Source organism: Drosophila santomea, chromosome X, assembly GCF_016746245.2.
Source record: "Drosophila santomea strain STO CAGO 1482 chromosome X, Prin_Dsan_1.1, whole genome shotgun sequence".
NCBI lineage: Eukaryota > Metazoa > Arthropoda > Insecta > Diptera > Drosophilidae > Drosophila > Drosophila santomea.
This window is the reverse complement of record NC_053021.2, coordinates 6,365,554-6,389,697: the sequence shown is the minus strand read 5'-3', so window position 1 is coordinate 6,389,697 and position 24,144 is coordinate 6,365,554. Positions and strand designations below refer to the sequence as shown.

Genomic DNA, 24,144 nt, shown 5'->3' with positions numbered 1-24,144 from the left:
CTTAATTCATTAATAGCCCTTTTTTTTCTAACGCATAATATCTGTGATAAGCAACATTGCGTATGATTGATGATGAACTTGCAGCCACTTACGTATACGTAATATGTATTAATATACGTAATTCCTATTCCTACGCATTGTGCGAAAAGAACAAACGTTGCATACTTTCAGGCGCAAGCGTAAACGCAAAGTGAAAGCAAGTCACATTGCGTTCAACGTAACAAAACAACCAATCCAGCAATTGTAACACTCGAAGTTCAGTTTTATTTTATGTTTGTTTTTTATTTTTTGAACATGACACACATCGTTTTAGGTTAAAACTTGGGCTTCGCGCATCCGTCGCTGTTTTAGTGAGTTAGATTTCGAACATAAACTGGACTCTGAAACGCAAACAAGGGATTCGGCTTAGGCTTTGATAAATGCTTCTGTTAGTATACACTAAAAATACGATGGAGGGGGGCGATTTGGATTTTGGATTCCTTGGAGCGCAAGCCCATTGCAAATGGTCTCTTATGATATACGTTGCATTCGCTTAAATCTGACTGCTTTATGTACATATTGCTTTCCTGTTCCTCTCTCTCTCTCTCTCTCTGTTTTCCGTGGCTTTTGCTTTGCTTTATTGCACGCTTAATAATTAATGTGTTTATTAAAATTACCGAAACGAAATCAGCATAGGATCGATTGGGGAAAGGGAAATGGGGGAAGGGGGCTGGTGGGGGATGGGACATGAGCACAAGTTCTTGAAGCACATAATAAATAGTTGCAGGCACTTACATAACTGGCGTTCAGATGGAACCGATTAGGGATTAACATTTAAAATAGAAATCATTAATATTAGTGTTTAGCTTTGTATGTTACACAAGGCACGCGGCTGCTGGCGTTCGGGAAAGTGGGCGGTGGGCAGATGGACAGATGGACAGATGGTCAGGTGCCAGGTGCCCTGCTCCAGCATCCTAGTAGTCCTAGTCTAGTACTGGTACCAGGGCTGTCGGCGCACCCACTGCAGACGATTGCTGGTCTGGTCCGAGCGGATCTTGATGCTGGCTCCCTCGGCGGCGCGCACCGTCTCCTTCACCTGGAATCGCACATGGCGAGAAGAGGGAGTTAGCAATGGAATGGAATGGAAACAGAAGCTAGCTTCCTGTGAATGGAGTATAACTTACGCTTTGCATGAGGTTTTGGGCATTGCCCACGAGCATCTCGGTGGCCTCGCGATCCTCGTCGGATCCCTGGGCGCCCAGCATCGTGGCCTTCACGGTGGACAGGATTTTCAGCTGAGTGCCGATGGTGGGTATGCGCTCGCACACCTGCAGCAGGTTGGTGCGGATGCGGCGATCAGTGCACTGGCGGGCCAACTCCTTGGCCAAACGGGTCACGTCCTCGGAGGCCTCGGCGATCTTCTTGGCGGTGGCGATCAGCTCGCGCTTGCTGCCCCTCGAGTCGGACAGCACCAGCTCGCTGAGACGGGCCATCAGGATCGCCATGCGCTTGGCGGCCGCAATGATCTCGTTGTCCTTGGACGACCACTGGCGCACCTCCTGGTGCAAGCCACGCGCGGCGATCTGTGGGCAAAAAGCGCTTTAGTTGCCATTCTAACGCTCCAAAGGACGAGTATACTCACCAGGATGGGCTGATTGGCATGTGGCATCGTGCGGAAGACGCCCTCGTCTTCATCGTCCGTTTCCGGAGGTGGCGGACGCACAGGCGCCAATCCTTCCCTAGGCAGTGGTGGGCGTGGAGGCGCACGCTCGGCTGGCAAAAAGACATGAAACAATCAACACTTTGACCTTGGCGTGGGTGAGGATGCGGGTACTCACCATTCTGGTTGGACAGATGCAGGGCGCTCAGCTCCGGAATGGGTGGCGGCAGGGAAGTGGGCAGTGGTGGTGGCTGCGGCGGCGCAATGGCATCTCGCACCTCGCGCACATCGCCAAGTAGCCGCTGGAAGGAGTTCTTCCAAGCGGCCGCTGCCGCCGGATCGGCAATGTTGGTGGCCACCAGTTTGGCGTCGCCAACCATGGCGGGCAGCGAACGCTCCAACCGATTGGCGGCGGCATTCAAGCGCTCGGTGAACACCGGATCCTCGGAGTTATCCGCCTCCTGTTTGGCCACCAACAAGACGCGATTGATCAGGCGGGCAATGTTCGAGGTGTTGTCCACCATCTTCTGCGGCTGGCGCGCATGGATGGCGTCCTCACAGAGCTTGGCGTACACCTGCATGTGCTCCTCGGACGTTTTGATGAAGTCCGCCGGGTCCGTGGCCTGGTCGCAGAGGGTGCGCATGCGCAGCACGGTGTCCGCGTACTGCTGCTTCAGGTTCTGCAGATGCTCGTCCGCCGCCTTGCTGCCCGGATAGTTCATACGGATGCGACCGGCGCTGATTAGCTGCGGCGTGAGGGAGTCCACTTGGGCGGCCGAGGAGAGCAGAATCTCAGCGATCTTCTTGTTGCCGCACGCACCACCGGCGGCCACCATTCTGGAGGTCTTGGAGGCGCGATCGCTGAAGGCCTGCAGGTTATTTGACTTCTGGTTGAAGTTCTGCTCCCGTCCGGGCGTTCCCTCTGGCTGGAGCACCGCCTCCGTGAACTGTTTGAGCGGCGTGCTGACGTCCATGAAGTCCTGCACAATGCGGTTGACCAGGGCGTTCTGGATGGCCGCCTTCAGCTCGTAGAGCTTCTGGGTGAGTTGCTTGGCCGCCTGCTTGGCCGCCGGTCCGGTTCCGGCTGCCTGGCGCTTGAGGCGCTCCACTTCGTCGCACAGCTGCTGAATCTCGGCCTTCTGGTGGCCGGGACAGCCCTCGGCCACCTTGCGACCCTCCTCCACAATCAGATTGATGGCCCGCTCGCCGAGGCCGCCGTCGTTGATTTCCGGATGCTGCAGCCACTTCACCGCCTGCTCCAATCGACCCTGGATGGTGTGGGCCGTCTGCTGAACGCCAGCCTTGTCCACGCCGAGAACCGCCTGGTGCACCAGGGACTGCAGCTCTCCCAGCCGATCGCGGATGCCCCGGGCCAGGGACTCCGCCTGGGGACTCTGGCCCTTGCCCTCCTGGCGCAGCTCGCACAAGGTGTTGGCCATGGCCGTCACCTCATCGGCCAGCTTGCGGATGGGATACGAGTCCTGGGGCAGACAGCGCTCTGAGATCTCCGTCGCATTGTCGATCACCTGGCGCAGTGCCTTCTCGCCGACGCCGCCGCGCAGGGCATAGGGATTCGAGAGCCACTCGTTGGCCAGCTCCATTTTGTTGGAAATGGCATTGGAGAGCTTCTTCAGCACGGTGAGGTTGTCCAGTTCGCTGGTGTCCTCGTCGTAGGTGGTCAGCTGCAGCACGCGGATGATCTCCTGCAGTTCGTCGCTCATCCTGGCGGCCAGGTAGTTCCGGTTCTCAGCCGCCTCCTCTGCACCGCGGCCCTGTTGCTCCACAATGTGAATGTAGACCTTCATGCTGCAGATGAGGATGGGGGCCAGGGTCTTCACTTGCTCCAGGCACCGCACCAATATTTCGCTGTGCACCTGGTGGGTCAGCTCCTTCTCGCGGGCGCCCACCTCGCGATGCACCTTGCTCAGACAGGGCGAGAGGTCCTTGAGGAACTGCACCAGCTGCTCCATGGTGTTGATCACCTCCGCCACCGCCAAGTAGTCCAGCACCCGCTTGCACTCCTGGATGATCTTCCGCACCTCGCTCTCGTCAAAGCAGAGCAGCAGCGAGGAGGTGCCCTGCAGGATGCCGCGGCTACCCTCGATTAGCTTCTTGCGCGCCGGACCCGAGTACGGATCGGAGCGGAGCATATCGGACGCCTCCTCCAGCAGCTGCGAGGCACCCTCCACGCGGTGCAATGCCGAGGGCATGTCCTGGCGCAGGATCTTGTCGTCGGAGCTGTTGATCGTCTCGCGGCCCACCTTCACGAGATTGGCCACCGCCGCCGACACCACCTGCACCGGCCGACTGAGGTCCGGCATCGCGTTGCCATCCTCGGCCTCCTCGTGCAGGATCACCAGACGGGATACCTGTCGGTTACGGGGAATAGAACAGGACAGTCGTTAGTACAGGATTTTATACATGCTTATAACTAGAAGCTGTTTCTATATGTACACATATTCGGGGGCAGATTGAAATGCATATATGGTGTCCGATCAATCAGTCAGAAGTTGGAATCGTCACCCCTTGAATGCAATCATAATGCCACCCTCTCAGGTATTCCCCAGTTGGTATTACTCCGACTATTCCATATCTAGTTTTCAAAGTGTCCAGTGCTAAGTGCTTATTGCTTATTGCTGGCAAAAGACTCAAGTAAATTGATTTATTTGAAATGGCAATCAGTTATCTCTCGATTTGTAGATGGAAGCCGCTTAAATGGGAGACAAAACAGTTGGATCTGTAACACGAATGCGTCTCCATTGGCGACCGACCAGTGATTACTTCATGCCCATTCCCATTCAAGCGCGCTGATTGATCAATCAATTCCCATTCCAATGGAGTTGTTTATGGCGGCAAGACTGTTAATGATCTTGCTGCGTGATCGCTCAGTGGTGCCAGACCCAATTGGACTTATCGTCGATCCGCTGGAGCTTCGCGCTCCATTCATTCATCGTTTCGGGGAGCTGGCGGAGCTGGTGGAGCTGGCGAAGAGCGCGGCGATGAAAACGGGCGTGGGCGCCGCCATGGAACGCCACATGGTGCATGGCATTTGGACTTGACATCAGCACCTGCTCAAGGTGTTTTTGGCCATGGCCATCTGTCTATTTATAGGCAATGAACACTGTTCGCACAGCGTCTCCGCCGACGCTAATCTCCACTGAGCCCCACTAAACCGAAACTAAATCGAAACTAAACCGAAATTAAATCGAAACTAAATCGAGTCTAAATCGAATCTCAATCGAAGCGCAGCTAATTCGAAGACTTAAGACCGAAGACTGAACTGGTGTAAGCCGGCGGATTAGCTGGTTAGCCACTGAGCCACTGGGCACCACACGTCATGGGGGGAGGGGGTGGTCATCCTCCTGCTCCAGCCACCGCGCTGGGCGGCACTTGTGCAATTAGCAGCAATTGGCCCACTTGATTAATTAATTATGCAATTAAGCTCCTCTAGTCGCTCCCTAGTGGCTCTCCGCCAAACGGACTAATTATACGGACAGAGACATGTGTGCCCGACTTTATGTCTTATGTATCCATGCGCTGATTGATGTGCTGAATGATCGTTTTTAATTCATTCGTTTGCCAGCAGCACCCAACACCACTACCATCATCACTCTCATTCCCACGGCTGATGAGTAATGCGCTGGGTTTGCTTTTTGGCACGGATCTCAGACCCCGAATCCTCACTCATCCGCGTCGCTGCAGATGTGCTGGCTACACCTACAACACCCACACCTGCGATCCTCACCTCCAATGGCCTCCTGTAGCCCATTGCCCATAGTCTATAGCCTATAGCCTATAGCCTTTGCTTTCGCTTTTGGTCTGCTTTTGTCTTTGCCATGATTTCATTTTCATGGCTTGTCCGTCGTAAATGTTTTTATTTTGGTTGCTTCCTCTCGCTGACGCCGAATGTTGTTGCCGCCGTTGTTGGCTTTTACTAAACGTATTTTATGCTGCTATTTTTGGAACTCGGCCAAAAGCCACCCCCTCCACTCCCCATCCCCTATTTCCGATGTCCGAGTATCGCCACTTATTTGTTTGCTTTGCGCCGCCCGATTTTTCATTTTCATTTTCATTTGTTGCGTTATTAAATTAAAATTCTGCCTGTCCTCAGAAGCTCAGGTTGGCGCTGGCCTCTGATCAACATTTATTCTTATTCCTATGCTTATTATTTCCACCTCATTTATTTTTAGACCCGTTAAGTAACGCCAGAAAACAAAACAACCAAGACAAGACGCCGATCGCTCCGCGCGTTTGTTTCGTCTCATGATGGAAACGCACATGAATAGATGGATGGATATACACATATGTATATTGAGGGGGCGATCAGATCGGATTGGATCGGAAATATATAATATATAGCAAGAACGGTTGGGGGAATCAGGTGCAAACAGCCGCTATAGCTAAACGATATGCGATCGATAGTGAGTGAGTTTCGGTGGGGAAAGTGGCAAGTGGAGAGTGGAAAAGTGGAAAGTGGAGTCAGTGGTGCGCAGTCAGATGCAATCTCACAGCTACCACGTACACACATACACTGGGAAAAAGTTGACTAGCAAAAGGCAGTGGTTTGCAAACCAGGCCAAGTTATCTAGACTTTACTTTACAATCATTTGTGTGACGAACTTTAAACTACTTAAGTATTGTGCTTTTCAAATGCATGTTTGAATTGAATCTGACATTTATCGCTAGCCAAGCGTAACTTGTAGGTTTGCTTTTCCCAGTGTAGTTTCGTATGTTATACGTATGATTATCCTGCTAAGCGCAGCGTCTTAATAACCAAGGAACGTTACCTTCTTGGGCGCCAACTTGCCCACTAGTTATAGCTATGCGAACGAGAGATTTAAGCTTGAAACGGAAGTTTAGCCCCAATGCCCAATCCCAAATCCGCAATCCCCAATCTAATCCCCATTGAGAGAGGACGCTGCCTACCTGTTGGGCCACAGGATCTAGAATGCTCTCGATGGTTTTTGTGTGAAAGACGGGCATCTTGGCTGCGTGTTTCGTCTGCTTCCTTGTTCAGTTCTCCTCGGTTTGCTTCAGTTTGTCTCAGTTGTCGCTCTTCTTCTTTTGTGGGCCAGATCTGTGGCGAGCTGAAAGAAGCGAATGGAATTTAAATGAGCCAGTTGAAGCACGAAGTGGGCCAAACATCTCGGGGGTTATCTCTCTGCATTCACAATTCCACCTGAACTGCCAGATAAGAGTGTGAGTGAGGCATTCCGAGGCATCGTTTTAGTCTCTTGCGAAAGTAACAGATATGTATGTCCCCAAAACAAATTGTAAGTGATCATGGATTTTTCCAACCCCACAACCCCGCACTTCAATTGACTTGAGCTGTGTGGCAAGTTGGGGAAGAGGTGGCGGAACGGGGCAGCATGTAAATCAATTGATCGGCGCACAACTGTCGGCCTTGTGCCCAATTCCAGTACCCCGCAAATTGATGGAAACAATCAACTTCAGTGCACCACAAGGACCTCAAAGGACCCCATTGAGTGGGTCTGCCTTCCCTGCCTTGGATGATATGGTTAGTATCCAAGGGTCTGGGTATTTTGTTTCTCTGCTTTTCGCTTGTGTTGATTCAGTTCTGTTCTGTTGATTCAGTTTTCTTGCTGGGGCTTTCGCTTTAATAACGATGACGCATCTCGTGAGGTCACTCGCCAGACTTTTGGGGGATGTCGAGATATTGGGTATCGGATTGGAAATGGGAATGGAACTGCTACAGTGACGCACTAACTGGCCAGGGTGCGGGCCGTAATTGGCCATGACTTACGGCAAAAGGTGGCAAACGGTGGGAAATGGTGGAAATCGGTAAAAGCGGGAAATGGAAAAGCGAAACTCGCGCCAAAGACATTGAAAATACGACTTCCTCTAGAGCTCAACTGACAATCTGCTGCGTGGGGGGGTCCCATTTTGGGTTGGGGCTCGGGATGGGGCTGGTTTCCCCTCTCTCTCCCCATCAACCATCCACCATCCAGTCACACTGGGAGCACAAAGAGTATTTCTGGACTTTTAGAACCTGCACACAGTGCACACACACTGCCACTCGCTGCCAGATGAATATCTAAATATACAAGTCTAAATATACGGGAATAGTTGTGATGTACGTCCGCCACTTATGGAATTTTGCTTTCGATTGATTTTCGCCATTCTCGACGCCCGGTTTGAAAAATTGAAAAATTCGAGATGTGGGCAGGGGTTTATTGACTTGGTTTATTGTCGGTTCGTGGCCATTTATGGCTAACAAATTCCAGCCAATGTTGCAGCAACACACACACACGCACACACACATAAGCACGTCACACAGCAATTGGACAGGTTGATCGGCACAGCTTCTTATCAGAAGCTCTAGAAGTGCGCTGCATGGCACTTCAATGGGATCGCAGATACTGTTCCCAGGCATACTGTTCCCAATTGGGTGACGGGAGCTGCTTCCAGTTGGATGACGGGAGCTGCTCCCAATTGAATGACGGGAGCTGCTACGAATTGGGATAATGACCTGATCCCATGCACAGGCAACACACACACAGAATACACTCAAACAAAATCGAAGTCTCGAAAAATCAGCAAGCGGGTCTCCCGAACGTGATCTCTCTTCGAAGTGGAATCGCTTTGTTATTGCACATTAGTTCGCTGCTTCTTTTTTGGCTGTGTCACTGGGAATTTATTAATCACGACACCACTACTCTCGCAGCAGCAGCAACAATTGGTTCACACACACACACAAACGCACCACAACAAAAACATAAAAAATAAAAGAAATGCAAATAAACAGCGAGAATGATTAACTAAATGTAGGAAAACACGCCGAACTAATGTTGTTAGCTGCTGCTCATCATCAGCTTGTTTACGGATAATTCATCGGAATGGAATACTGGCTATATGCTATATTTATTTACTTTGTCTGGCTCGATTTTGCTGCGCCCCAACTTTCTTGCCCGACTGTTCTTTCAATACTAAAAAAAGATTTCGATTGGGGGGCGCACACATACACGCTGGCGCACTCAGCCAGTCTGCGCACAGTGGGCATCAGTGGGCATCGGATTCTGACTGTTCTCCCAACTGTGACATCTTCAAACTAAGCTTCCTTCGACATGTGATTTACTTTCCTATGCACAAAGTACCAAAGTTAAAAAAAGAAATGAAACATCATAAGCACCATTACAGAAGAAACATGCATATTAGCCAGCTTGCTCAGAGATTTCGACCACTGTGCGAGGGTGACGCTATTATCGCTGTTCTCTATTCTTTCGCTCGCTCTTTCGGTTTCCCCCTTTCTTCAGTGCTGCTTCTTCTTGCCGCTGGTGCTCTAACCGATGACAGCCACCACCGATATCGATAGGCACCACATTCTATAAGTGATCGCATTTGAAAATGAATAGCGAACAAGTTTCGGGATTCGCAATTAAATAACACCCGCAAATCTGGCAAATCGCCTGTACGATTGCATAATAGAAATATGCGCCATGTGCATGCGATCTATTTGTAACGTATATCTCTATTTCTCGCGTTACGTGCCATGTACTATAGTTAACCGGGGAATCGGGTGGGGGACTGAATAAATCCAGGGGCTGGGCGACCATGCAACATATCTTTGTGAGTATTAAATACACGCTGCACTCCTGCTATTTCCGTTGACTGAGTTTGGGTCTTCGGTGTGGAGCTCCTAGCTTTTGAGTGCAGTTTTCCGTGCCTTCCGTCTGCGTGAGCTGCTGAAAAAAGGCATAAGCTTTAGAAGAAGTTCACACACAGCCAAAACAAAACGGCAAAACGGAAAAACAAAGAAAATAAACAATGGTAAAATGGTAAAACCCATCAATGGGGACCGAGCTCCCATGCCCTGCAAGTTGGGGAAAATCTGAAGTCAGTGGTTTCATTAATCCGGTTAATTGGGCAGTCATTAAAGGTGGCTTCAGAAGATCCGAGATTGAATAAGTAATGGCGAAATTTAACTGCAAGCAACGCAAAAACTAGTAGCCAATGCAAATGCCTGGAATACAGATTAATACTTTTACAATGAAAACGAAATAATACTGCAACATTTGCGTTATGGATGATTATATACTTACACGCGTGATTTATTTTAAAGCCTCCGTCTCAGTGGGGAGTAGTAGTCCTCCCCCGGCCGAATACCACCCACGAGCCATGACACGATGATCGCTGCCATGCTGCCATCCGAAATGAATGGAAATTGCAGGTTTTCCACTGAGCAGCCAGCTCCGTTTGTTCGCGGCGCGTGCGCAGGCGCTCCACCAATTGTGGCTCCACCAATTGTGGCTCCACCAAGTGTGGCTCCACCAAACCAAAGAAAACCAAAGCAAAGCGAAGCAAAGCCCATGGCTCTGCATATGGTTGGTGGACTGCGTCACGGAAGCGCCGCCAACTGGCGTCGGGGTATTCGTATTCCATCGCATTCCGTGGGCCTGCGCCTGTATAAATAAAATGGTCGCAGTGGGGCAGCAATCAAAGCAGCCGCTTCGTCGGAGCCTTCAACACCTCAGCACCTGGGTCTCTAGCCACTAGCGATATGGATAACCGCAGTTTGGTGAGTGGCACCCCGGAATTACATACATCTACACGAGGATTACACTCGATATCCGTGCTCCCTTTATTCGCAGCTGCTGAGGCTCTCGATTGTGGTGGCGCTGGTGTTGCTGCTCGTCTGCGTACCGGAAACGGATGCGGGGTATGGATTATCAAGGGGACGTTCCTGGGACGTCGGAGGGCAACCAGATGGTGGATAAATCGCGGCATAAGGCCCTTGACTTACATTAACGAACAATTGACAACTTAAAATAATAGAAAACTTAAACTAATATATTGCGAGCTAAACATGTATTTGCCATCCTTTTTCAGGGGCCACCAGAAGAAAAAGAAAATCGTGATCCACGTGCCCATTCACAAGAAAATCGAAAAGCACATACACACTGTGGTGAAACACGTGCACCACCACCACAAGCCGCTCGTCCTGAAGGAGGAGAAGAAGGTGATCCACGAGGACCATCGACCCATCCAGATCCACCAGACCAAGGAGCACATTCACCACCACGAGAAGCACGATCATCACGATCACCACGACCACCATGATCACCACGATCATCACGAACACCACCACCCACTTCCGCCTCCGGTAGCGCCTCCAGTCCTGCCGGAACTCGAGGAGGAAGAGGAGCACATCCACCACCACCACAACTACGAGCACAGAGGCAGACTGCGGGACGACTTCATCGGCGGCGACGGGAGCAGCAGTGAGGAGCGCTGACTATGCAGCGCCCAAGTGGGGGCGCAGACTTACCGGAGGTGGTAGACGTGGACCGATCGATCGAATCAACCCGGCTCCTTGTGATTCCCTAGATACATGGGCACCCTTTTTGTTTGTTTTTTTTTTGTAGCCTAATCTTAGTTTAAGCGTAAAGGGAAATAAAGTTAAATCGGAGGAAGAAGTTATTTTAGAGAATAGTGAAGGGCATCTAAGGCCAAGGTTACTCATATTTGGTGTTTAGCTTTGCCATTATTCAATATTACGAAATGTAATAAAATGGGACTTGGTAGTTTTTCCCGTTAAAACAAACATGTTTCAGAATATAACTTAATATTCAAATAGTAGTAATACGTTACATTAATAGTATTAATGTTTATATTACACTCAATTAAACGCTCGAAAAATTTAAGGTGAGGCCTATTAAGAAGTTGGCGATTTAATGACTATTTTAGTTATTTACTTAATAACTTTTATGAAATAAAAATATTTTTAAAATTGAAATACTAGACCGCAGTGTTACCATATCTCCCAGTGATATCGAAGTGCGATAGAGCCCGATAGGTTTGGACCAATAATCGATGACAGGACAGGCTCTAAACAAAAGAAAAAAAATTAAAATTACGGCAGGATTGCGAGCGATATTCGTTTTATCCCTTCGCAGCATCATTGAGACCACGGAAAAGACAGTACGGCGTAACGCCAGTCCGGAGTTGCAGTGTTTCCAGCGGAGCCGCAGCATTGTCTCCTGTCCCACAGCTTTCCCCTCAAAAAATCCAGCGACTCTGCCTTCGCCTGCCCCTCAGCCCCCGTGCACCACCCACGCTGCCACCGCCTCCCAAGGCCTCGCCCGCAGACCACGCCCCCCGCCTGCAGCTTTACAGGCTTAATCAGCAACTAAACAAACGGAAGCGGAAGAGTGACGAAGAGCAGCGACGGAAGTAGCAGCAGTAGCAGCAACTCCTACTGTGAGTAATCCGGAAGCTGGAGCAGCAAAAGCGTGGATCCTCATCCATCCGGCGGCTAAGCGATGCAGCATAGGCCACCATGGGTTCACAGACCTTGGAGATTCTGCGCCAGGGCGTGTGGGCCTCGCTGACCGGCGGTTACTTTTACGATCCGCATCAGGGTGTCTTCTGCAACGTGGTGCACCTTTACCTGTGGCTCTACCTGCTCTGCTCGCCCTTTGTGGCCTACCTGGTAAGCAGTGACCGAGTGCAGTCCTTAGTAGTCCATTCTAACGACCCATCTTGCAGTACTTTCCGAGCACTTGGTTGACATGGTGCCTGTACTGCGTGATAACCAGCCTTACCATTCTGATGGTAAAGCTGGCCAATCTGGCGCTGCACCGGCTCTACGACCGCGCGCAGACCATGTCCGAGGTGAACCTCAAGGGGCAGTTCTTCAAGGTCACCAAAGAAACGGAACCGCGCCACGACGACGAGGGGGGCATCGAGATGAAGGTCATCCGACCGGGCGGCTCACGCATTTCCGTCGAGCAGGCCATCAATGAAGCAAGCGAGGAGAACAGCATCATGTCCATCGACAACGTGAACAGCATTATCGGTGAGTTGTTCTTCTTGCGACCTCGTCCCATAGCCTAAGAACTCTTCTTTGCAGATCTCAAGGTCGATGTGCATCGCAAGAACAGCTCGGAGTCTATTGAACTGATGTTCTACGCCCCATCCATGCTCTCCGGCGGTAGCCAGCAGGATCAACAATCGCTGGCCGGTTCCGCCAGCGTTAGCAAGTCCATACGGAGCACGGGACCGGGCGGAAACTCGTCCACCAGCGCCGCCGCTCAGGCAGACTTGTTTAACAAGTACCTCACCGTCTATCCGGAGGTTGTCGAGGCGGCTGGAAGCAGTGCGGGTAGCGCAGATGGAGGAAGCAGTGGTGGCGACAGTAGATCAGGCGGCGCAGTGGGTACGCTGGGACCTGCAGGAGCGGGAACAGCCCCAGCCCAGCACGTACGCACTGGACATCTGTCGCGCAAGTGTTCTGAGGTGTTTAGCCGCCGCCATCGACGACGTCTGGAACGGCAGAGCAGCTTGGACACAGCGGCAGCCGCTGCAAGCTCCAGCGCGGAGAACAAGTTGATGCGCAATCAGTCGGATACGATAGCAACAGCGGCCCCCTCGTTCCTGCACTCCCAGCCAACGAACAAGGCGCGCGGTCAAACCAATCCGCGTCAGCACTTTATAACCAGCACCCCATCGACAGGAATAGGAGGAGGAGATGCTTCCTCTTCATCCACTGCCGTCGTGGTCATTGCCCCCGCCTCGAACTCATCTGTTAATCCTGGACGTTCTTCGCGTCTGCAGCGTCACAGAAGCTCGGAAACGCATGATGAGCGGCAGAAGCACCAGAGTCGTGGCGGACTCTTCCAGCCCATTCTCCAACTTCCGCACCACAGTGCAGCCAGCAGCATCGGCGCCCTGGCAGTGATCGGAGGAGGAGGTGGTGGTGCAGCAAACGATGTGGAAGACATGGAACTGGGCCTGGCCAGGAATGCGGGCAGCGGCGGAGTGGCGGATGCTTGTAGCCGGGCACTGCAGTCCTGGATATTAGGTAAGCTAATAGGCTAATAACAAAATCATCAATATTTGTCGCTTAGAAACCTTAATACGTTAGTTTTAATATGTAATATGTTGCCAATGTAGATCCATTTCCGGATGTGTACCTGGAGGATGATAGCTACACCAAATCTGATCTGGGCATTGAACAGCCACACCAGCCAACTTTCCGCAACCAGCATCGTCATCATCACCACCACCACCACCTGCATCATCACCTAGGCGGTGCAATCATCCGTAAGGATCCAACCAGCACAATGTCTGCACTTCAACTGGCCGCAGTCGCCCAGCCAGGAACGGGAGGATCGGTAACAGGCGGTAGTGGAGCACCAGGTGGAGGTGGCTCTACTGCTGGCATGAAGCGACGCAGACATTCCAACGCTACGAGCTACAAGCACGGCTCAAGCCAGGGCAACAAATCTTCTCTGGTGAGCGGTGGAGGTTCCAGGGGCCCGTCTGGAGAAGCAGGAACATCAGGGGGAGCTGGAGGAACTGGTGGAGTGCGGCGCATTAAGAGCGCAGCCCTGGAGGTCCTTTGCCCGCAGCCCTCTGTGTCCAATCTCAGTCCGCATCCTAACAGCGTGGAGGCCATTTCGGGTCAACAACAGATGCGGAATCCTCTGCCACCTCCCAGCAAAAGTTTGGTGCGAAACCAGCACCTTAACCTGTATCCTACGCAAGGCTATAGCGACGCCACTCCCTCTGCTGGAGGAGGCGGGCCTGGCAACAGCAGCACCTGCAGCAGTCTCTTTTTCGGCAGCTCCAGCGCCTGCGGTTCCACAACAGCATTGATTGAACCTCCAGTATACCCCATAGTGGAGCACTCTGACGAGAAGACGACTCTCGATGAACACGGCGATGATTGCTTGGGAATAGGACAAGGCAACGCCGACGATGACGACGAGGTGGACGACGTCCCGATTCGAAGAAGAACGCGTGCTTTAGGCTGCAGCCAAACGCACTACAGTGTTGAATCGGACGTGGGTGGTTTCTTGGCAGACGACGTCGGCGCTGACGAAGATGTGTTTAAAGATTTCGACGACAACCTAGAACACATTCTTAGTGAGCTGCAGCAGACGCACAATCAGCTGGACGACGTCCTAAAGACCCACGATCTCCATCACCACTCACATTTGCACCACCATCATAAAGCAGCACCAGTGGAGGCCGCAGGGTCGTCGGGAGGATCCGTGGCAGTAGGGGTAAGTGCCGGAAATGATGACGAAGACGAAGAAACGGAGGATAACAACACGGGATCGAGATCTCCATTGCTCAACGATCGCAATCGCCATCCGGCAACACTGCGAGAGATTCAAGCTGACAAGCAACTCCGCCAGGAGCTATCACACCAATCCGGGGCGGTAATCCCAGCCCCTATTGCTCCCGTTCCCATACGTAGCGAGGCGGACTCTGGCTGCCCTTCCAGTGATTGCGAGCAAGTGAGCGCCAGCTCCAAGGACCAACTGCTGGCGGGCATAGAGTCGGAGCTGCAGCAGCATCCGCATCAGCTCCCGCAAAGATGTCAACTGGACGAGGAGCAACCATGCACCTCGAAGATGGCTGCCAAAAGCCTGGGAGCCATTCCAAAAGTGGTAAAGTACCGAGAAGTGGATGAATTGAGGAGAAGACGCAGAGGAGGCTCCCCAGCGGATGCGGCCGAGGCTGGTAACGAGTTTGCCCTAGTCAAACAGACCAAGCTGGCTTCGCGAAATTCCTCCTCCTCAAACTCGACGCACAGCATCAGCTTGACCGATAGTCTGGCAGCTGACATTCACAAGATGCTCTGGCTGATGCACGGCGGAGCTGTGGACGACCGGGGCCGACCCATCACCGGCACCTCGGCGGACGGCACTCCGATCCCGGCAAGCAGCAGCCTGGTACCGCCAAACATGTCCAACGCACACTTCCAGTTCTACCAGGATGCCATTCAAGCGCTCCAGGGTACCCATCCCACATCCGGTTCCAGCGTGGAATACATGACCACCATTGAGCGGGCGTTGGCTAGGGACAAGTTGCGCCTGGATGCCAAATTGATGTGCGAGCAGCTGGCTGCGGCGGCGGAGGCCAACTCAGGTGTCCGCGGAAACACACTTGCAACTCAGCAAATGACGCAGCAGCAGGTGGGCATGCTAATGCGCGGAAGCTCCAGCTCCCGCCATCCATCGAGCGCTCCGTTCTCGGTCCAGGGATTGATCAATGTGATGCGAAACGAGCGCCAGGTGGCCCGCAGCCAATTGGACGCTTTGCAGCAACTTAGCGATGCGGCAGCAGCTGTGGCGGCCAATGCCAGTGAGGCTGCCTCCGTTTCCGCCTCCGGCGCAGGAGGAGGAGGAGCATCGAGTGGCGGGGGAGGAGTTCTAAGCGCCCTCGGACTGGCGAACCACCCCAGCAACCAGATCAGCCAAATCAGTCAGCTCAGTCAGATGAGCCAGCCCATGCTGAATGTGGACGGGCATTTTGCACCCTACTGCGACTACTGGAGACCTGCGTGCCTTCTATCCGCTGCAGAAAAGCCAGCGGCTCCCAAGAGCTTTTACAAGTACCGCTTTAAGTGGTGCGGCCAGGAGCACGAGTTCAAGATCGCCATGGACCGGCTTGAGCTTCTTGCCCTGTTCGACCGCGATCTCCACTGGATGCACGTTCTTCTGGCCAGTCTGCTGTGCACCCTGGTAGCCTGTTTGGGTGCGGCGATCTTGCAGCACGATCACTACAAGGATCTGTGTGCCCTGCTCTTCTGCGCAGTTATCGCGGGAGCTCAGTACTCGCTAGTAAAGAGTGTTCAACCGGACGCAGCCTCGCCAGTGCACGGATTCAACAAGACGGTGGCCTACTCGCGCGCTATATACTTTTGCATAGCCGGGGGCATGCTGTTGCTACTGAAGCGCCTGGATACGGACTACGGGGAACGTACGCCGGACCCGGTGGTATTCTTTGGCATGCGCTACTCGCCCGCCGACGTGGTTGCCCTCCTGCTGCAGGCGCTCTACATCTTGCTGCTGTGCTTTCCCATCATATTCTCGGTGGGACTGTGTCCCCAGATAAACACGTTCCTTATGTACCTGCTCGAGCAGATAGACATGCATGTCTTTGGCGGAAATGCTGCTAGCAGTCTGCTAGGTGAGAACCATTTGAATCACTATTTTGCATCTTGGGACTAATTCCTAATACTTTACAGGTTCCTTTTTGTGCGTTGTCCGGTCGGTGCTGGCTGTAATGCTGCTTTACGGACCTCTGTACGGAGCGTTGGACGAGCAGCGCGGGACACAGTACATACTCTTCTCCATCTTCTGCGCCATGCTGGTGCCACTGGGCTACCATCTGTCTCGATGTGCCAGCGACTTCAGCCATCTGTGGCGGCTGATCAAGACATGCATTGTGAGCACGTATCGTGACGACGAGGATGAGGATCTCAGCCAGATGCAACATGTAGCTGCCGAAGCAGTTACCGCATCAGGGACTGCCAATAACACTGCCCTTCAATTGACCACCAGCACTCCGAAGCAGCACAGGCAAACCGATTTAAAACCAGAGCCTGAGCAGATCGAGCTGAACTCGCTGGAAAAACTAACCGTCAACGAAGAACATCAGGAAAAAGAGCAGGGAGCGGATGATCAACTGGAGACAGATCAAGATCTTCCTCTGCAACAAAAGCACAGCAAATCAAAAACTTCGTCCTTGGGCAGCAGTCAGCAAACCCTGGCCAAGACCATCAGCAGTAGCAAGAGAGCCATGACAGCCTCCAGTTCGTGTACCTCCATTGGAACGGGAGAACCAGCGGTGGAAGCTGGCGGGGTGCCCCGGGATGCGGTGGACGGTGAGGATGAACGTAGGGATACACTGACTGGCGAGTTGGGGAGCAAGCACGAATTAGTAGATAACTACGACCAAGCCGCCAAAATTGATGAGTCCGAGGACAAGATCTCCAGCTCATCTGCCACGAACCCCGGAGACATGTCCACGTTGACAGCGGGAGCGGGCACAGCCACCACTGATGCCACACCCGCTTGCCTGGAGGCAGATCCTGACGCCGAAGTTGAAGCGCCCGTTGACGAAAAACAAAACCAGGGGATTCTGGGAACGGGAACTGGAACTACCGAAGCCAGTGAAAATAGCAGTGGTGGCGGCGTTAACGGAAATGCCAACGACAATGGCACTTGCAACGACCTTCCCGATCCACTGCCGCGAAAGCTGCAGGCTACAGTGACCACTCGACTGAAGAACGACTTGGTGGTGATGACCCTGCTGGCGGTCAGTGTACTGGGCTTGCACTCCAGCACCGTGTTCACCGCCCTGCAGCCGGATCTCAACGTGGTTCTCTACTCGTTCATCGGCGTACTTGGACTTCTGCTGCACTACATCGTGCCGCAGATGAGGAAACACATGCCCTGGCTTTGTTTCGCCCGTCCGCTGCTGCGGCAGCGCGAGTTTGGCCAGTTTGAGGTGCTCAACGCCCCCAAGATCATGTGGTTCGAAAAGCTCTACATTTACCTCAGTGTCCTGGAGCGGAACGTGCTCTTTCCCTTGCTGGCCATTTCCTCTCTAACGGCGGACTCGCAGTTGATTGTGGCCAAGTTTGGATTGCCCTGGGGCACCCTCATCGTGGCGATCTGCGCCCTAAAGTGTGAGTCATCCGATCCTATGGGCGGATCTTCCATCTCTTTCACTTTAACGCTTATCCCAATCAATCTCTGTCTCTATCTACTTATCAGTTGTAAGGAACGCTTACTCGGATCCGACCAACCAGTACCTGATCATAATATTTACCGTTTTGTTATTCCGCATCGACTTTGCCATGGCCACAGAGACCTTCATCATTGACTATTTCTTTGTATCGCTGGCCTTTCGCAAGTGCTGTGACTTTCTGCTTAAGGTGATAATATATATAGTATATCATAATATCCCATGCTAATGCAAACTAATATCCTTCTTTAGCTGCAATTTATTGTGACGTACATCGCACCATGGCAAATTACTTGGGGATCCGCCTTCCACGCCTTCGCCCAGCCATTCAGTGTACCGCACTCGGCAATGCTGTTCCTGCAGGCGGGCATCTCCGCAGTGCTCTCCACTCCGCTAAATCCGTTTTTGGGCAGCGCCATCTTCCTCACGTCGTATGTGCGACCAATTAAGTTCTGGGAGCGGGACTATAACACGCGCCGCATAGACCACTCCAATACGCGGCTCAGCTCCCAGCTGGAGCGCGATTTGGGTGCGGATGATAACAACCTGAACAGCATCTTCTACGAGCACTTAACCCGCTCTCTGCAGCACTCTCTGTGCGGCGATCTGCTGATGGGTCGCTGGGGAAATGTCAACCAAGGAGATTGCTTTGGTAACAACATAGCTTTATACTCTTAATGCAAATATGCTTAAAAACCCGTTCCACCCTTGCAGTTCTTGCCTCGGACGACCTCAACTGTTTGGTTCACATCATTGAGCTAGGCAATGGATTGTGCACATTTCAAATGCGCGGCTTGGAGTTCCGCGGCACCTATTGCCAGCAGCGCGAGGTGGAGGCCATCACCGAGGATGTAGAGGACAACGACGGATGCTGCTGCTGCGATCCAGGCCACCTGCCACGACTGCTCAGCGCCAACGCCATGTTCTCCACCCGGTGGCTGGCCTGGCAGGTGGTCGCAGCCCAGTATGTCATCGAGGGCTACTCCATATCAGACAATTTGGCCAGCGCCACGCTTCAGGTGTTTGAGTACAGAAAGGTGCTCATAACCTACTACATTAAGGTGAGCCCCCTGGCTTTGCGCGTAATAACTTCTGCTAATCAAACACTATTTTATAGAGCATCATCTACTATGTTGTAAAGAATCCCAAGCTTGAGCAGTGGCTTGCCTCTGGTCCCATACAGGATGCCCTCCAGCATACGCTAAGTCGACAGTTCGTTGATCTAGATCCTATTTTCAATTTCAATTTGGACGAGGACTTTGATTTTCGGGCAGTGGGCATTACGCGTTCCAGTTTTTGCTACGTGTACCTCAAATGGATCAATTACTGTGTGGATATGCGCCGGGATGCTACCTCAGTTGGCGGCGCCCCACCAGCCCACGCACCAGCAGCTGCTGGCGGAGGATCGTCCGCTCCAGCAACAGCGTCTGTTGCACCGCCACCGCCGGTTACTCCCGCTCACAACGATTCGAAAAGCACTCCCAATCTCTCGGCGCACGGTGGACCGGCTGGTCCGGCTTCAGGTCAGTCGAAGTCACAGTCACAGCAGCAGCTGCGCCGTCCACAAAAGAGTGTTGCGCAGGAAACCAGCGGAGGCGGCGGCGGAGGAGGTGTTGTTGTCGGAGGGGGCACTGCCCCTGGCACAGGAGGAGTGACCGGTGGAGGTGGAGATCCGCAGCTGAGCGGCTCACATAGCTTTGCCAATATATCCCGGCAAACATCGGAGAGTGCTCCCGGACTGGGTGGCTACGTAGCGTATATGGATCAAAATGTTTTCGTGAAGCTCGCTAAGAGTAGCACCACCACAGCAGCAGGAGCCGGCGCTCCAACTAGCCGGAAAGAAAGTCAGGAAAAGCCGGCACTTCGTCTGAAACTGGCCAGCGTGGGCAAAGATGCACCGCTCGTGTCCCTGTGCCTGGCCTTGGGCCTCCTGGCCAGGCGATCACTGGCCACTGCCTCGCACAGCTCGTTGACCGGTGTGGAGTTCTTTCTGCACGGTTTACACGCTCTGTTCAAGGGAGATTTCCGGATCACATCGCCACGCGACGAATGGGTCTTTGCGGACATGGAACTACTTCATTCCGTTGTGGCGCCGGCGGTCAAGATGGCCCTTAAGCTGCAGCAGGACCACATCACCAATCCCGATGAGTTCCTGGATCCTCACGCCCTGTACGATGCCATTGACAACTGTTCCAACGAGTTGGTGATTTCGCATGAGGCCGATCCCGTTTGGCGAAGTGCCGTTCTACGAGGAGCACCCAATCTTCTTGCCTTAAGGCACGTAATGGAGGATGGCTCGGATGAGTACCGCATTATCCGGCTGACAAAGAGGTGTCTAAGCTTCAGGGTAATCAAGCTCAACAGAGAGTGCGTCCGTGGCTTGTGGGCAGGACAGCAGCAGGAGCTGATCTACCTGAGGAATCGAAATCCAGAGCGCGGAAGCATCCAGAATGCCAAGCAGGCGCTGCGCAACATCATCAACTCCAGCTGCGATCAGCCTATTGGGTATCCCATCTACGTGTCTCCGCTCACAACATCATATGCGGATACAAATGCCCAACTGTGCGAAGTGATTGGCGGCGCCATCACACTGGACACTATTCGGCATACAGTGCTGGGGTGGTGGCACCGCATACGCGAGCGCTGTCGCCAGGGATGCAGTTCGGGATCTGCTCTAGAACCGCATCCGGGCTCGGGACCCGTCCAACTGGGTGCTTGTAACTTTGGCAGCGGTGGCAGCGTCGTTGGAGCCGCATCCACGGCCACGGGAGTGGGTGCCTCGACAGGATCTGGTTTGGGAGTAGCGCCGCCCGGCACCGCTGGCAGCACGGGAGGCGAGTCCGGCGATCTGGCTCCCGTTTTCATTTCCGCACCTCTCTACAACACCCTTACGGTTAATAGTTACTACAGCGTGCGTCCGGGAAATGTTCCCGGAGGACCCATTCCCGCCAATCTGGGCGGTAGCTATGTGAGCGACAGTTTGGCGGTGGTGCGTGGCGGTCTGGCAGTGATGCCTGTGAAACCCACCTCCACAACACTTATTGCCGGCCTGCTGAACAGAGAACGGGATCAGGAAACTTCTGGATCTGGAGTTGTTGGACCAGGAGCCAGTGGGGCCACGAGAGCAACGAGTAGTGGCGGCGTGCGCAGTCGAAGACCTGAAGTCGGCAGTCGAGGTAGAGATCACGAACGCAGAGCAACTTTGCCCATCGCGAGCGGCGCAGCTGGCGGTGAGCCAGGAAAGGATATTACCGCGCCTCAAACCCAAGTTGAACACGAACCAAGTCCGCGCAGCACAAAGCTCTCCTCTTCTTCGGGCAGCCTGGGTCTTGGAGTGGGCGTGGGCCTTGGCAACATTATCACCACACCAGGAGATTATCCACGGAAAACCAAGGGACCCATTTGCCTTACCGCCGTTGAAACAGGAAGTAGTAATTCGGCGGGAGATGGAAAGCCCGCAGGCTCGGGAACACTTGCTGGAACTGGGGGAGGTGGAGTTATCAGGAAGCCGCGCATTGAGATCTTCAAAAAGGTTATAATTGTCGATGACAGTGGGGTGAGTAGAAATAATAATGAACCCTTTCAATCAGAGTAATAAACCTAAATCCTTGGACAGATTTGCGACTGCCTGGACATTATCGATGCTGTTGTGTGGCCAACCGAGCGTATGCGCAACAATGGGGGCAGGCTGTCCTGGAAGGACTGGGAGCCGAGTGCCGGCATGGTGGGCCATGTGGTCCACTGCTGGACGCCCAACCATAAGGACATTCGCTTTCGTTCACATGTCAACCGCTATGTATACCTCGTGGAGATCGGTGACCACTATGTGCCGGTAGAGGAGTTGGGTCTAAGGGAATACAACCAGATCATGGGTAGCACCGAGGAGATGGCCAATTCGCGACGTAGCTCCATCCAGCGCGATTTCCACGAGTACATCATTCCGCCAAAGCTGGCTAGCCTTGTTCCAATCATTGGAGGCGGCGAGTCCTCCACGGCCACTACCAGCGATGCATCTAAATCACACAAGGCGATGATCCGAGCGGTAAGCAGCAGCAGCTCCGAGGACGAGGATACGTCGTCCACGCGCTCCATTCCATTACCACAGGACGGACATGGCGACTTGACGAACTTCACCAGGCTGGTGAGCATGTGGAAGGAAATCATTTTGGACAATAACAAGAGGCGACTCTACGATATGGGTGAGTTGTCCCCGGAGCTGCTTCAAAAACTGGATGATGCCGTTCAGCAGCAGCAGAAGCAGCAGGAAGATGCGCCGACTGAGAAGACGAAGGAAACGGACACAGCCACAGTCACTGCCAACGAAGGTGAAGAGGGGGCAAGAGAAATGGATGTTGAGCCAGAGCAGGAGGAGAGTAGTAGAGCAGTAGTGTATCTCGAGGAGCAGGAGCCGCTGGAAGAGGTTACCATTTCGATGCCCGAGGAGCAGCCAGCTCCGCCAACACCTCCGTCTAGTCCCGTCCCTGCTGAGACCAGCTCCACTTCCAGTGCCAAATCCCCAAGTTCCCCTTCATTGTGCCAGAAAGAGGACGCAGTCGATCCGGAGGAGGAGACGCCCGAACTGGCCTCCGAGGAGTCACCAAGCGACGAGAATGGCGAAAGCGAGACGGGGACAACGGTCTAACAGGATCACATCAAACAGGATTTGCATTTGTTTGCCAAGCAAACACCATAAAGGCAGGGACTGACACCCAGGCGAACATGGACACAAACTTGTAATACATATCAGCAAAGAGCAGAAATATGGAGATTGAAATCGCAGCGAGGAGACATCCTTGCCTCGGGCTTCCGCATTGTACGCCTTTCCCATGGGTGTGGCCCATATCCGAGCACCGTTCCTGGCCAGAAAAACAAACAAACAAACAACAAATGAGAACACTTCCAAGAAATCAAAGTAATGTTTATAAAACGACTGCGTTTAGTGTATGCATAGGAATTAGGAGCAAACTACAATAATTCAGACAAAAACAAACAAAAAACCACGAATTCAATTTTTAGTATTAATACAAAGTTATAGGTTATACTCGGTATATAGGAAAAAAGAGCGCAAATCGAGAGCAGGATATTGGACAGGAGATCATAAGATATATATATCTAACTAATTGTTGTAACTTGCGAATTGTATAATACGGAAACGGAAAACCAAATGCTTCTCAAACATTACCTATTTTGTTCTTTCTCCTCTCGCTAGCCAATACAGAAATATTAAGCAAACCTAAAGAATTTATAAATGTATATTTAACGGAAATTAGTTTAAAGTTAAAGTTAATGAACCCCACACACAGACACAAAACATACCAAATTTGATTGTTAAAGAGTACACAAACGATACAAAAGCCCGCATAACATTAGCCTAAGCGATCAGCGATAAGCGAACTTCGGACAGGATTCAAGTTACAAAACTAAGATATTACACACAATTCCTAGATGATTAAGATGAGGATAAGGATGAGGATGAGGATGAGGATGTGGACGAGGATCAAGTGGATTGACGACATGTAAAGCTCTCACGTTGCCTTAATATATTAGACTGATTTTTTCTACACACATTTGTAGACGTATGTAGACGTATGGTGGATGACATTTGAGAAGTCCCAGCCAATTGCCTGGGGAGGAGGAGCTGCAGCAAGCGAAGTCCTAATCCCAATCCCAACTAGCGATTTACATGTACATATAGGGAAGAGCGAAGCTAAGCGAACAAAGCTACAGTTGTCGGCCTATCCGAATCCGATCGTTCCGTTCCGTTCGTTCGATGAGTATATATGGTATATGTATATACCAAGGCATATACACACACTTTATAGCCACAAGCCCAATTAGCCAAATCTCTCATTAACACAAGTGTAAATGCTAATTTCTCACCAACATCAGACAAATTTTCTTACGATTAATTACCAAGAGACAAAACCAACAGACAACAACAACAAACAAACAAACAAAACAAAATACAATGAATATTGATTATTTCTATGTACATATAT

The 24,144-nt window shown here is 52.2% G+C and overlaps 3 protein-coding genes across 4 annotated transcripts; 2 read left to right on the top strand and 1 right to left on the bottom strand.

Moving 5' to 3' along the window:
- Positions 1 to 244: 244 nt before the first annotated feature.
- Positions 245 to 8,628, bottom strand: LOC120455546 (vinculin). 2 transcript variants are annotated; one of them, XR_006356524.1, is made up of 6 exons: positions 6,566 to 6,726; positions 1,818 to 4,008; positions 1,622 to 1,752; positions 1,164 to 1,562; positions 775 to 1,075; positions 245 to 380 (listed from the first exon to the last, which is right to left on the bottom strand). XR_006356524.1 is itself a non-coding variant. In XM_039641885.1 (6 exons), the coding sequence occupies exons 2-6, from the start codon at positions 6,620 to 6,622 to the stop codon at positions 968 to 970; spliced, it is 2,886 nt and encodes a 961-aa protein (XP_039497819.1). In that variant the 5' UTR covers positions 6,623 to 6,726; positions 8,530 to 8,628; the 3' UTR covers positions 245 to 967. The 2 variants fall into 2 exon arrangements, 1 of the variants encoding a protein (XP_039497819.1); XM_039641885.1 differs by adding an exon at positions 8,530 to 8,628 and having other exon boundaries at positions 245 to 1,075.
- Positions 8,629 to 10,131: 1,503 nt separating this feature from the next.
- Positions 10,132 to 10,979, top strand: LOC120456437 (uncharacterized histidine-rich protein DDB_G0274557). The gene is made up of 3 exons (XM_039643270.1): positions 10,132 to 10,175; positions 10,249 to 10,316; positions 10,487 to 10,979. The coding sequence occupies exons 1-3, from the start codon at positions 10,158 to 10,160 to the stop codon at positions 10,890 to 10,892; spliced, it is 492 nt and encodes a 163-aa protein (XP_039499204.1). The 5' UTR covers positions 10,132 to 10,157; the 3' UTR covers positions 10,893 to 10,979.
- A 486-nt stretch (positions 10,980 to 11,465) lies between these two features.
- Positions 11,466 to 23,706, top strand: LOC120455258 (protein pecanex). The gene is made up of 10 exons (XM_039641259.2): positions 11,466 to 12,089; positions 12,146 to 12,455; positions 12,510 to 13,460; positions 13,553 to 16,582; positions 16,641 to 18,086; positions 18,175 to 18,335; positions 18,398 to 18,797; positions 18,860 to 19,206; positions 19,263 to 21,701; positions 21,762 to 23,706. The coding sequence occupies exons 1-10, from the start codon at positions 11,937 to 11,939 to the stop codon at positions 22,785 to 22,787; spliced, it is 10,263 nt and encodes a 3,420-aa protein (XP_039497193.1). The 5' UTR covers positions 11,466 to 11,936; the 3' UTR covers positions 22,788 to 23,706.
- Positions 23,707 to 24,144: the final 438 nt, after the last annotated feature.

Excerpts from the sequence above, each read along its gene's own strand:
- LOC120455546 (XM_039641885.1), bottom strand. The coding sequence starts at position 6,622 with ATGCCCGTCTTTCACACAAAAACCATCGAGAGCATTCTAGATCCTGTG. Across the intron at positions 1,753-1,817 it reads GCATCTGTCCAACCAGAATG|CCGAGCGTGCGCCTCCACGC; the intron begins GTGAGTACCCGC and ends TCTTTTTGCCAG. Across the intron at positions 1,563-1,621 it reads ATGCCAATCAGCCCATCCTG|ATCGCCGCGCGTGGCTTGCA; the intron begins GTGAGTATACTC and ends TTTTGCCCACAG.
- LOC120456437 (XM_039643270.1), top strand. Across the intron at positions 10,317-10,486 it reads GTACCGGAAACGGATGCGGG|GGGCCACCAGAAGAAAAAGA; the intron begins GTATGGATTATC and ends ATCCTTTTTCAG.
- LOC120455258 (XM_039641259.2), top strand. The coding sequence starts at position 11,937 with ATGGGTTCACAGACCTTGGAGATTCTGCGCCAGGGCGTGTGGGCCTCG. Across the intron at positions 16,583-16,640 it reads TGCTGCTAGCAGTCTGCTAG|GTTCCTTTTTGTGCGTTGTC; the intron begins GTGAGAACCATT and ends AATACTTTACAG. Across the intron at positions 21,702-21,761 it reads TAATTGTCGATGACAGTGGG|ATTTGCGACTGCCTGGACAT; the intron begins GTGAGTAGAAAT and ends ATCCTTGGACAG.